Source organism: Rhizophagus irregularis, chromosome 18 (genome assembly GCF_026210795.1).
Source record: "Rhizophagus irregularis chromosome 18, complete sequence".
Taxonomy (NCBI): domain Eukaryota; kingdom Fungi; phylum Glomeromycota; class Glomeromycetes; order Glomerales; family Glomeraceae; genus Rhizophagus; species Rhizophagus irregularis.
Window position 1 is genome coordinate 642,351 of NC_089446.1, and position 14,453 is coordinate 656,803.

General features: G+C 27.3%; 2 protein-coding genes across 2 annotated transcripts; both read left to right on the forward strand.

The window, feature by feature from the left end:
- Positions 1 to 4,730: 4,730 nt before the first annotated feature.
- On the forward strand, positions 4,731 to 7,204 carry OCT59_009777 (uncharacterized protein; the record flags this gene model as incomplete). The annotated part of the gene is made up of 6 exons (XM_066132595.1): positions 4,731 to 5,193; positions 5,269 to 5,597; positions 5,754 to 5,850; positions 5,927 to 5,992; positions 6,063 to 7,007; positions 7,083 to 7,204. The coding sequence occupies 6 exons, from the start codon at positions 4,731 to 4,733 to the stop codon at positions 7,202 to 7,204; spliced, it is 2,022 nt and encodes a 673-aa protein (XP_066000224.1).
- Positions 7,205 to 12,665: 5,461 nt separating this feature from the next.
- Positions 12,666 to 14,238, forward strand: OCT59_009778 (uncharacterized protein; the record flags this gene model as incomplete). The annotated part of the gene is made up of 2 exons (XM_066132597.1): positions 12,666 to 12,720; positions 12,821 to 14,238. The coding sequence occupies 2 exons, from the start codon at positions 12,666 to 12,668 to the stop codon at positions 14,236 to 14,238; spliced, it is 1,473 nt and encodes a 490-aa protein (XP_066000225.1).
- Between the last annotated feature and the right edge of the window lie 215 nt (positions 14,239 to 14,453).

The window sequence follows — 14,453 nt, forward strand, 5'->3', positions numbered from 1 at the left end:
TCTCAAACAAATTCTAAACTAATGAAAGCGAACTTAAATTTATTGCTTAAATAGTTTATATTCCATTCTATTTCTGTGCTATTCATCAAATATTCCATCATCACTTTTTGATTAAGCACATTTTAAATTATAAGTTACGTTGTACTTTAAACTTTTATTATTTTCTTCATAATTTACAGAATCGAATTGTGAAGAATTATTTATTTATTATTATTATTTTTAAAATAAAAAAAAAACCTCCAGCTAAAAAGATATACTAAAAGAAATATATACATAAAATTAAGAAAAATTTAACTCATTAAAAATTATTAATTTGTTTTAAAATAATGAATGTATATCCTTTTTCGACACGCACTGAAATCCTTTGTTTATCAATCTGCAAAGAATTCATAAAACGAAAATACTTAATATTAATTTAAAATACTTTATAAAAACATAAAATATAATAACACTTACTTATCGGGTAGTGTTAGGGTAATGACAAATTTACCAAAAGGTAAATTATTCTTGATAAAAATACCTTCAATTGAAGGTATTTCTCCTTCAATTTTTATATCCTTTTGTAACTATATAATTTAAGTGAGCTTTTCTCCAGTCCTGAAGTTACCAGGATTATTTTAAATTTGTCTAAAAATACAATAAAATTAATTTTTTTTACAATCACAAGCAATGATAAAAACAATATTAATTATACTTACGTTTCTTCGATAATAGCATGATTTATATTTATTACATTTTTCGTTATTATTAATTACTTGATTATGTTCCTCCTAAACAAAATTTTTTTTTTAAATTTATAATTTTTATAAAAAATAAATTCTATGTGACAATTTCTTACTTGTAATTCCATAAATTTAAAAGTACGGATACTATTAGTGACTGTGATTTTAAAATTCTTGGTTTTTAACTTTGTTAAAAAATTCATCCGCATCATTTCTCGCATAATAATGAACAAACTCAGCACTAATTTTTAAAATATTACTTTGTAAGATTAATCTTATTTTTATTTAAAAAAGTTTGAAATTTACCTTTTATGTAGTCTTTTAACTACATGTAAACACTCAAAACCCTGATTTTTCATCCACTTCTCCATAGTTAGGTAACTGACTTCTATCAAGTTCCCATCAAACTTGATGTAAGTCTCAGGATTGTTACAACACTTGCGTTCTATAAACTTAGGCAAAAGATCTTTAAGGAAGAAAAAAAAAACTGTTAGTATGCAAAATTCATATAAAAAAAAGTAGTTGCGTAATTTGATATGATCTTCAGGTGATAATTAAGATAACTGATGGCTGAAAAAACCCAATACTGCAAAAGCTTCTTTAACTATTGTAAGAGAGGAACATAACTGATTCCTCATCCAGAATTGGTAGATCTTACAACAGGTGCAATTCAAAGAACTTTTTAACAGCATTAGGAATTTACAAAGAGAGTATCAAAAACCTCACGAAGGAGTATTAAAAGCCTCACGAAGGAGTACGAAAACCTCATGATGGAGTATCAAGAACTCATCAAGTTCATCTTAATATCACCATAAAGAGAATAACAACAGATGTGTACCTTCATTATTTCTTGACATTTTTATTAAAATTATTTTTTTATTTAAATTTTTATAGAAAAGAGGAGTATTTATCTTTGTAAACGGGATTTGTAATACGCAATTTATTTTATTTTATCATTACTGATTGATGCGATTGATGAACTAATTGAAATTCCGCAAGTAATCAGAGTCTGAAGTCATATAAATAATATAAATAACTAAGTAGATCCATTTGTTACGTAAGAATATATTATAACTACACAATTGTATCGCAGGGAATTCTTGATCGGATTAATAACATCGAGCAAATCGTTAATGTTCTCCGAAAAGGACACTATGAAGAGACACGGATAGTTAATTAAAATGAAGCACTCTTCATCCAATATATTATCTGAGGGAGTTCATGTGATATTTAGACTTGTTTTAAGCAGATTGTCGACAAACGTGGTTAGTCTAAGTTTATTATAATCAAAAGTTAGATAATTTATTTTGTTTGTATCAAATAAGTTTCATTTCATTACCTTTGAGTATTTATTTCTATATCAAAAATCTAAATCGTTTGAAATATATCCTATAAGATAGAAAGATAAACTTAATATAAAATCAAGGAAACTTTTTAAGTAATAGTACTGTACATACCAGATGATGATTTGATTAGACGAAGACCTTGAAGATTTAAAAATGGTTTATCTGAGTTTGTTAATAGAAGTTAGATAACAATCTTTTTTTCTGTATTAAATGTATTAAATAAGTTCATTTCAATACCTTTGAGTATTTCCGAAGTGTATACTGTAAAGAATAAAAATTTTATCTATTATTAAACTATTCAAATAAATAATACTATATCATTAATTAATTTTTAAAATATAAATACATACCTTGATTCGAAATAGTCGATGACGAATTAAAAGATGAAACTTGAGAAATATGAGATTTTATAGGCCTACTAGTATAAATAGCGCCAGGATGTTGTTTTTCATTGGTCCAAGTTGTTTCAATTGTATTAATCCTGTTCGTTGTTCCTCAGCGTAGCGTTACTAAATATTATTTCAGTTTCGTTACGCTTTTCAACCATCAATGATTTCTTTAATTTCTGCTATGGAAGGTCTCTTTAAGAGATCGGAATCCCAACGACTTTTCATTAAATTAGCGAAACACTCAGGAGTATCAATTGTGATTTCAGGTCTTTACCATCAATAATTTGAAAAAAGGTCCAGCATCATGTTCGACTAGAAAAAGGCTTACAACCTGTTGTTAATTCCCACATAATCATACCCAAGCTATATATGTCGGACTCTTTTGAAAATATAGCATCTTGAAATATTTCCGGTGCGACGTAAGGTATTACTATGTAAATTTCCGCCTTTCGCATATTCCATTATTAACATGTAGTCTTTTATTACAGGGTCTTGCGTAATACCATAATATTTAACAATAAAGACTGAATCATAGCATCGATGGAGCTAAAAGTTATAAATTCAATTTAGCGATAAAATGTACAATAATTAAATTAAATATTATATAATTAATTACCTCATTTAAAAAGTGTTTGCTAATATCCTACGATTTTTGAAATCTTTTTATGGCAACAGGAGTTTTATTTAACCAAATTGCTTTATAAATAACACCAAATCCCCCTTCTGCTATTGGTTTAATTATAAAAATTTACTTTTATTTGATGATTATAATATTTTGGATTCTTTTTCTTATCATAGTTTCTTATCATATTTTATTAACCATAATTCTTAATTTTATATCTTTTTCTTTTTCTTTTCGGGTGCGAGCCTTTAATTCCCGGAGGGAATTATCGGCTATTGGGTTCTTTATTTTTCCACCTGAGTAAAGTGGTCTTAGGACGACTTGGTTGTTCAGTTTCTTATAGTACTATTTTTCGATTCATGTATAATGTTTTTATGTAGTCATTACTGACACTGATTTTACTCCGAGATATAAAAATAAAATAAAATAAATAAAATAAGTTTATTTGTATATATATTAATACCTTTTAAACTCTCTTAAATACGTTCATTTTTATGTTATATAAAAAAAATATGAAAATTATTATGAAGAATCGTTTATCGTTAGTATAAGAAATACAATAATAATAATAAAAAATAAATAAATAAAACTAATTTTCTGCAAGATTTATTATAATAGTTGATTTAATTTATTAAGTTGCTAATTAACATAAAATTATAGTCGAGGCGGCAGCGCCAGTCGTATAATGTCTGTTCGCATTGCATAAACCAATCAGAATGCTTAATCTATTAAACACGTGACGACTCGTAAATTATGCGAACGAAATAATTGAAATAGTTGAAATATTTAATGGTAACTTTATGAATCCAAAATAAAAAAATGTTATGCATATCAAAGAAATCATTCCACAATAGAACCTTTTTTGGTAATTTACCACCTACTTTTGTAGTATTTTTTGAAGAAGTTCCATTAGGTGATAATCCATTCCTTTCAATCTTTCTAATTCCTTATCAACTTTCATATATATATATAAGATAAACAAATGTATTCTTTTATTCCTATATTATTAACGATCGCTTAATATTTCTATTAGGGATTTTATAATTCACCGTTCGAAACAAATTTATTCATGATCGCATTATTATTAATACATGATTGAATGATGAAGTTTGTCATTATGATGTAATTTGCCATTCTTGCTGATCATTTAGACCCGGCTCTGTATCTGGTATGAACGATACAATAAAAAAATATTATTTGAGTTTATCAATTATTTTTTTTATTCTTTTTATGTTTAAAAGTGAAATATTTTTTTATTATTTATTAAACAATCAGTACAATATGAAAAGAAAATGATTTCTCCTATGTATTAATTAATAACGTATTAAGTCTAGAAATTGTTGTGGTAGATCTCATGGTGGGTAATATTGTGAGCATATTGTTAGATTAAGAAATTTAGAAATATGGAATTTATGAAAAAAAAAGTTTAAAAGTACATCTTTTATTTTAACACTATATTTTTATACAGAATTTACACAGTTTTTTAGATTCCAAGGATCACACGATAATTAATAGTTCATGTTACACGAATTTATTATAAGCGATCATACTCAATTTTCATACTAATCATTGTCGTTATAAAAAAAGTTTATTAATATTGTTGTATGTACTTATAAAAACTCTTGCAATCACTTTAGAAAAAATTAAAGACATGTCATCAGAAGTTATTGGAAGACTTATAACAGATTTTAATAATTTAAACGAAAAATGCGTTCATTTAGTAGAAGAAAATCAAAATCTTAAACAACAAAATCAAAATCTTCAACAAGAAAATCAAATTTTAAAAGAAAATCTTCAAGAGAAAGATAAACAACTTGAAAAATTTCAAGAAAGAAATAAACAATATGAAAAACTTGAACAACATGTCAAAAATTTAGAAAAACAAAAAAGTGACGAACTTCAACAACTCCAACAACTTGAAATAATCTCTCAAAATTTACAAAATAATCTGGGAATACTTGGTTCAGATAAAGCTAAAAAAAATGACATTAAAATTACTGAAAAAAAAATGTTTTTAACTAATAAATATGATGAACGAAAAAAAGAAATTATGAATAAACCACCAATAATTAATCTCGAAATTTTTTCTGGATCATTAAGTTCTTTTAATGAAAGTACGTCGTAACAGTAAACTTTAAAATTATCAATTCGATTAAATATGAAACTAAAATGATTTGTGCATTTTTAAGGTATAGATATAGATACAGAAAAATCCAAGCTTTATTCCGATATTAAACTCGTTGTTGGGTTGGACTTTGGAACAACTTCCTCTGCATTCTTCATTAACATTGTTACTAAAGAATCTTCTGGTTGGTTGTCACGGCAAAAAGATACAATTCTTGTGTATAATTACGACTACAGTGAAGTGGTAGCTTGCGGATATATTAATAAATGTCCCAGATTCAATATTGTTGAATTATTTAAATTACACTTGGGCAGCTTGCCAGATAATTTAAAACCAAAACTTCCAATCGAATATAAAAGAGCCATTGCCGATTATCTTAAAGAGATTAGAAAGGTATGGATTAAATTCCAAGTAACAAACTATATTATTATTTTAAATTATTTACTTGCTTGAATGAAATTTTTAAGGATATTAAAAGTGAAGTTGCAAGACGCATGCCAGAAGCTAATTACTTCGAAGATGTATTATTAGTTTTTACTGTTCCTGCAGAATATTCAGAAGAAGACAGATATTATGAGGGAATGTATATACAATGCAAAACTCATTAAAAGTAAATCTTCAGAAAAGTTACAATTCATTACAGAATGTAAGTTTTAGAAAAAAAATTTTAATAATCGTCAAATTCATTTTTTTTTTTTAATTATTTTGTTTCTTATTTACAGCTGAAGCTGCAGCAATTTATTGCATGGAAAATGAATTACCGAATTATAACTTGTTATCCATAGGAAGTAAGATTGTAATTATTTATTTGAATATTTTTTAAAGAATTATTCTATTAATTTTCATATAATTTTTTAGGGACGTTTATTATTATTGACTGTGGTGGTAGTACTATAGATATAACTACTCATAAGATAGTAGGAAATAATCCATTACAATTAAGTGAGGTTACCGAACTCATTAGAGATTTTTGTGGAAGTACATTTATTGATGATGAATTTATTAAGTTATTAAATGAAAAATTTGAGACACGTGCCATAGATCTATTAAAGAAAAGTCATTATAATAAATTTCGATACATTGTTTTTGAATTCTGTCAGCGCGTAAAGAAATCTTTTGCAGGAGATGATAATACAAAATTTAGTTATACATTAGATGTTGAAGAAAAAATCCCAGATTTATTGCAATATGTCAGTGAAGAAACAAAAAAAATCATGGAAGCAAATAACTGGTTGATCGACATTGAATATAATGACATAAAAAAATTGTTCGATCCTATTATAGATAGAATTATTCGTTTAATACACATACAACTTTTAAATAACAAAGAAACTTGCTCAGCAATGTTTTTAGTTGGAGGATTCAGTGGAAATAAATATTTACGAAGAAGAATTGAACAAGAATTTCATCATGCTGTGAAAATTATTTCACCTTTAGATGCAATTTCACGTGGAGCGGCGGATTATGGACTTTTACTTTTAAATCCAAATTTAAATAAATTAGGAAATAACGATATTTCTTCAAGTATTCTCAAATACACTTATGGCATTCAATTTACCTCAGATTGGAAAGATGATGACCCTCCTAATAGAAAGACTTCTGATAGAAAAATTTCTAAATTTATTTCTTTGGTCAAACGAGGCACTGAGGTTACATCAGATCAGGACTTTACTTTTAATTTTAAGCCCGAATCGGGTCAAACACACGCAAAATTTGAAGTTTACTACACAAATGAAAAATCTGCAACATACATTGATGAACCGGGAATGAAACTACTTGGAGTATTAAATGTTGATCTTCCAGGTAAACTTTAAATATCATACTTCTTTTAATTGAAATGGTTAACTATTAATAATATAATTTAATTATTATAATTAGATGCACATCTTGACAATAGAAGCATTAACTTTGGATTAACTTTTGATCCGAATAAAATCACTGCATTTACAAGGAATGAACTCAATGGACAAAAATTTGTAACTAAATTTTGTTATCAATAAACCATAAATGAATGAAGTCAAAAGGATTTTAAAATATAATTTTATATTCAAATAAAATGTAATTTAAAGTCTCTAATTCCTATTATAAGTATTAATGATTAAATGAAAACTTGGTAAATTTCCTTTATATAAAAATACTTTATATTACTCTCTTAATTATTGGGTAATTATTTATTATTGATGACTATTATAATCAGCGTACATGTAAAAGATTATACACAGGCGATCACGATAAATCGGATCTTCGATAAACCGGATTGTACTGTATTATTTCGGATTTTTCTCCCAGAACCAAATCTGTCATATTACAGCTGTTTTCATAAGACCTGGGACAAAATAAATTTTTGAACCCGACCGCCGACCCACCGATCCGGTTCAGTTATTTGTTTTGCAAATCAAACTATCAAATCAGGATACGTGCCCAGCTAAAATATCGGATCGGCGGATCGGCGGATCGGGTTCAAAAATTTAGTTTGTCCCAGGTCTTATGAAAACAGCTGTAAAACAATCGCGATATACCGATATTTCATAAGTCAGATTTGATTCTATATCAGTTATATCAAAAAAAATCTTGATATATCGAATTTTTCCAAATTTGGTGTTAATGTATCCTTTTTATTTTAGCATACCTTTATATTATTGTAATTTAAAAATAAATGCTTAATTCCGGTTGAAATGGTTAATTTTGATTAGAATTAAAATTAATCATTTTATACCGAAATTCTTTACAAATATTGCATACAATTTTACCATTTTTTTTAAATATTTTAATCAAAGTTTGGGAATAGCTTTATTTTCCTGTATATCTTGATATGCTGGATCCTAACATAATTTTTATATAAAATCCGGTATAAGAAGATTTTTTGATATATCGGATATCTTTCGCTCGTTTTCGAATTTTAAAATTTTGAACGAAAAATCACGTGATATCCTAATATTTCGGATTTTTCGTATAATTTTATATAAATCCGGTTTAGTGAGATTTTTTCGATATATCGGATGTCTTGATATATCGGATATTTTTCTGGAACCAACAGATCCGATTTATCGAGATTGCCTGTGTAAAACGAATAAAAATAAACTTCATCAATATAATAATCCAAATAATGGTACTAAAAAAATGAAAAATATGTAATCATAAATTTAATAATTTTACGATACACAATTACAAGAAAATTCTTATAAAAATAAAATAAAAAAAATATACGCTTTATTGTCGTTCAGAATTTAACTGAACACAATTTGTTATTGGTGTTCACGCCGGAGTATTACAAATATTGCGTATTCGACATTATATTGCTACAACACTAATTTATCCAATTATCATACCGGTAGTCAGTGATTTTAAAGTGACATTCATTTATTATTATCCGAAGCGCGGCGTGGGACCGTTTATTTCTAAGCATTTTAAGATCTGTCCAATAGATTTGTACATGTCACGTGATATAAATAAATTGATTATGCGAACAGTTTGCGTTCCCTCGTTCGGGATTTTGAATTGATAATTATTGGCTGATGAAATTGTGTGACCTGATCAACGATCCGAACTTTCCGAACAACAAAATTGTGGTATCATTTTGATCACTTTTTTTTTTAACGTGTCTGGTGTCTAGTGAAGTTTTGATACGCGCCCTCAAAAAGTTTAATATACCTTTATGGTATTGCTTATTTGCCATTTTAAAAAAGAAAAATATTTTATTATACGAAAAATAAGGTGACCAAGGTTAACCGTTCAATAAGCCCATGTAAGTACTCAATTTAGATTTTGATCACATGATAGGATTGGTTAATGGACGATCATAATTGAACAGGCCTAATATATACTGTCCGTGCTGTTTTCGATTGAGGCCATTGACAGGCTCAGACTGTGCCACGTAAGTGACACTTTTAAGCTGACGACAATTCCAGTCTCTGCTTTTTGTGCTAAAAACCTTATATAAGGTACATTAGCAATCACGCGTCAACCTTTTGAGAACGTGATAAGGTTTTTAACATAAAAAAAAAAAAAAGTGTTCTATGATTTTCATACATTACACGTTTTTTGAAATTTTTTTTGTCACTGGCTTATTTGATCGACATCAATTTAAACCATTCAATAATATCATGTACCAATCGACCAATTGTGCACGACATTTTAAAAAATGGTTGTCAAATTCTAAAAATGGTTAATATTACGCTTGAAACACTAAGAGAAATATGAGAAATAAGCTCTAGATGATAAGAATTATTGTTAAGAATTTAAGATTAACAATAATCGAATAATTATTATAAATTAAGTCTAACCATTTTTAAAAATGTTCAAACAACAATCAAAATTAATCGAACAATCATCGTTGTCAAGCCAGTTATCATTGTTGCTTCTGAAGTAACATTAATCCAATAAATCAATGCTTGATAATGTTAAACACTGATACTAATCCAAATAGGAAGATGGTTCCACAACTTTAAATCTTCATTGTAGCGCTAACGTTTATAAAATAAATCGACTACACTTTTAATTTAAATTTTTCAAGGATTACTTTTTGAAAGAATCTTGTAAAATTTAAAATTTTAGGTATTCTCGAATATCTAGTTAATAAAATTTATTCAATTTTGTTGAACTTATTATAAATTATTTCTGATGACTACTAATACTGTATTTATTTTTTAATATTAATTTTTCATCGTTATTATCTCGAAATAATATTATTATTTAGTTATTATTTATTTGTCCATTTTTTTAATGAAATGATTGAGAAAAACTCTTACTGCTGGAATAACTCGTCCGATGGAAATTACATTTTCATTTTTATTGCACGCTATCTCAAATAAATATTGTATTAACAAGAAATATTATGATTTTCACTTTTACATAGCGTCAGAATATCAATTAACAAAAAGGTTTATTGAATATATCGAATATATTATTATAATATATAATAATTGTTTTTGAATTTCGTTTGTTTTAGTTTAATTTAATATATTACAAATAAAGATATTATCGTTATCATGCAGAGACGTGTTTCGACTGTTTCGTGGTAAAAAAATATTTAGTTTCAAATTATGCACGAATAAAATATTATTCTAACCAAGAATATTAATTTGTGCGGTCAATTTACTTATTGGGATATGGCTGATGGTAACGCATGAATATTGTTACTATATAAGTAACAATCGATTTATACCAATCTTTTACCCGACCCGATTTGGCCAGAATAATGGTTTAAAATTTGAAACATTAAGGGAGAATATCAAAACAAACACAATATGATGCACAGTAAAGGAAATAATAATACATAATGATAAAACAATGTAAATTATGTAAAATTCTAATTTTTTACGATGATAATAGATATTTTGAACACCTAAAAATTTGTTTGTTCGATTTATTATAAATACACTTCGGACTTCGTCTTGTAAAATCTTATCAAAAAGAAAAAAAAGTTCAAAGAACAAAAGAACGAAAAAAAAAATCAACTAATCAAATTTCAAATTAATCAAAAAAATATTAAATTCTCAAAATTTCTTTCTCAAGTAAATCTAATCAAAAATGAATCCAACTACTATTACCTCTAAACCAATTGTTATTGTTACTTCCGAAGTAACAGAAAAACCCGGTAATCCTACAAACTCATGTTCTATAATGTAAACGGAAAATTCTTTTTGAGGACGACTTCGATTATTAATTACATGTCAAATGGAGATCAATTTTAACCGAAAATTATACCTAATGATGTAGTTAATATTCATTACAAAATAGCCTGGTGCTATTATTTTTAAAATTTATTAGTTCATAATAACTTATAAAAAAGAATCTTTGTAATTTAAAATTTTATTTGTAATTTTGAAAAGCCACTTAATTTTTTATATTTGTGTATATTTTTATTTACTCGTTATTAAAAATAATAAAGTGAAATTTTTTTGATTTTATTTAATTTACTAATTATAAATTATCATTATCCTATTAAATATTCTTCTCTGCGCTAAGCTCTATCTTTAATACTAAACGAGTAAACGGAGCCCTATATTTACGATCAATAAACGAATAAAATTCCAGTTTGAGATCAGCACCTATAATTAACAAACATTCATAAGTGTCTGCAGCCACCAGTATACATACTGTATGTATGTCATCGTTGAAAATCTACCAAACCTATACAACTGGAGTGGTAAACTTTACAACGATTCCTGACCATAACAGTTTTACCATCCGGAAGATTTCAGCTGTAACCTTGGATACACCAAGCATGTATCATGCGAGGCGTGAACCCTGCAGTGGCTGCAGTCTACAGTGCGCACTTATTCATACGTCCATCCGGCAAACTATAATATACGTACCATTTAATGTGTCCGGCCTCATAGACGATTTCTTATATGTCGTGACATTTAGGTGAAGTTGGGTGAAGTTCGTTCGTAAAATTATTTGGATTTTAATTTTTTTGTAAAAAATTATAAAAATTAAAAATTAAAAATTAATCATAAATGATAAATCATAAAAATAATTATCGTTTTTACTACATGTGTGAAAGTATGTATAATTTTGTATGATTATTAAAATTTTGTAGTTACTCATTATGGTTATACTGTATTAATAAATATTAAATTATTAATAACATTTCTATTAATTTTTAAAAATAAAGTTTAAAATAGCCATACACTGTATTGTACACTTAAAATTTTAAATTTTTCAATGAATTCCCGTTAAAAAAAATAATAAATTTTTTTTTTTTTCCTCATATTCATGCACGAATATCTGATATTGTGTTCATGATTATTTATGAAATAACTTTTTATATTAATCAAGAATTTCAAGAATTTATTTGGCGTAAACTTTTCCTTTTTTTGATAATACCAGCCAGAATTACACAAAATTGTTAAGGGCTGAGAGGCTGAAAAGATTTGTCGATCGTTGCCTGCATGACTATCATTTACTATCATTATTTCTACTTTAAGTTAAACTGATAAAAAAAAATGATAAACATTTAATCTTTTTTTTATTTTTATATCCTATGATACAGTATCTATGAAATTACCATTCTTCATAAGAAAAGTATGAAAAGCTAAAAATATATTTCGTATAATATCTCTGATAATATGAATTAATTAATTTTTTTTTTTTGTTTTTCATTTCCACCAAAAAGGATTTAAAGGATTTTTGGTGAAAAATGACCTATTAATAAATATATTATTTTATTATATCATAATAGCTATGAATTTTCCTTTTACGTTCCTTTTTAATACAATTTCAATCAAATCTTAGATAAAAAAAGTTGATTGAATAATAACTATGAGATTTCTATTTGAAGGAATTATTCACTCCAAAAAATTAAAATATACGAACTTTTTTAAGAATCTTTTTTGATTTTCAAAAAATTATATAAACACTCGTTTTTTCCCTTCAAAAATTTCTTCAGTTCGATCTGAAATAATTAAAAAGATCGAGATCAAAAAATAAAAGGATCTAATTTAATATAAAAAAAAAATGAAATTCACAACTCTTGTTTGTTTAACGGCTTTGGGAGTTTCGGCTCTTAATGGTAAATAATAATAATAATAGAAAACTTGAATATTAAATTATTATGTAAATAAATAAAATTAATTTTACTAAATTTTTTTTTTTTTCAAAAAAATTATTAGTTAATGCTGCTCCCACTCCTATTTCTGATGTTGAATTGAATAATAAACGTGACGCACCTTCTACATATTATTATGATGATGATAAGAAGGATAAGTACGATGACGAATACGGATACGATGACAAAAAGAAGGATGACAAAAAAGAAAAATATTACAGACGTAGCGCAGTAGCCAATGAAAAAGATTACAAGGATGAGAAGGACAGCTACGATTCCTACCCCGACAGCTACGATGGAAAGGATAAGTACGATGACGAATACGGATATGATGACAAAAAAGATGACAAAAAGAAGGATGACAAAAAAGAAAAATATTACAGACGTAGCGCAGTAGCCAATGAAAAAGATTACAAGGATGAGAAAGACAGCTACGATTCCTACCCCGACAGCTACGATGGAAAGGATAAGTACGATGACGAATACGGATATGATGACAAAAAAGATGACAAAAAGGACAAAAAAGAAAAATATTACAGACGTAGTGCAGTAGCTGATGAAAAAGATTACAAGGATGAGAAAGACAGCTACGATTCCTACCCCGACAGCTACGATGGAAAGGATAAGTACGATGACGAATACGGATATGATGACAAAAAAGATGACAAAAAGGACAAAAAAGAAAAATATTACAGACGTAGTGCAGTAGCTGATGAAAAAGATTACAAGGATGAGAAGGACAGCTACGATTCCTACCCCGACAGCTACGATGGAAAGGATAAGTACGATGACGAATACGGATACGATGACAAAAAAGATGACAAAAAGAAGGATGACAAAAAAGAAAAATATTACAGACGTAGCGCAGTAGCCAATGAAAAAGATTACAAGGATGAGAAGGACAGCTACGATTCCTACCCCGACAGCTACGATGGAAAGGATAAGTACGATGACGAATACGGATACGATGACAAAAAAGATGACAAAAAGAAGGATGACAAAAAAGAAAAATATTACAGACGTAGCGCAGTAGCCAATGAAAAAGATTACAAGGATGAGAAAGACAGCTACGATTCCTACCCCGACAGCTACGATGGAAAGGATAAGTACGATGACGAATACGGATACGATGACAAAAAAGATGACAAAAAGAAGGATGACAAAAAAGAAAAATATTACAGACGTAGCGCAGTAGCCAATGAAAAAGATTACAAGGATGAGAAAGACAGCTACGATTCCTACCCCGACAGCTACGATGGAAAGGATAAGTACGATGACGAATACGGATATGATGACAAAAAAGATGACAAAAAGGACAAAAAAGAAAAATATTACAGACGTAGTGCAGTAGCTGATGAAAAAGATTACAAGGATGAGAAGGACAGCTACGATTCCTACCCCGACAGCTACGATGGAAAGGATAAGTACGACGACGAATACGGATACGATGACAAAAAAGATGACAAAAAGGACAAATATTAAAATTTTTTGATAGTAATCTAATAAGAGAACCTCACATAGAGAGAAAAATAAATAGTTATTCTCATTAATAATATTAATAGTTTTGATCTTTAACCATTATAGAACTATCAATTTTCTTTTCTTCTTAAAATGTATCTATATTTACCATTTTTTTATTTTGTATTATAATCATGTCCAAAGCGCTATAATTTGTAATTAAATAAATAAATTATTGT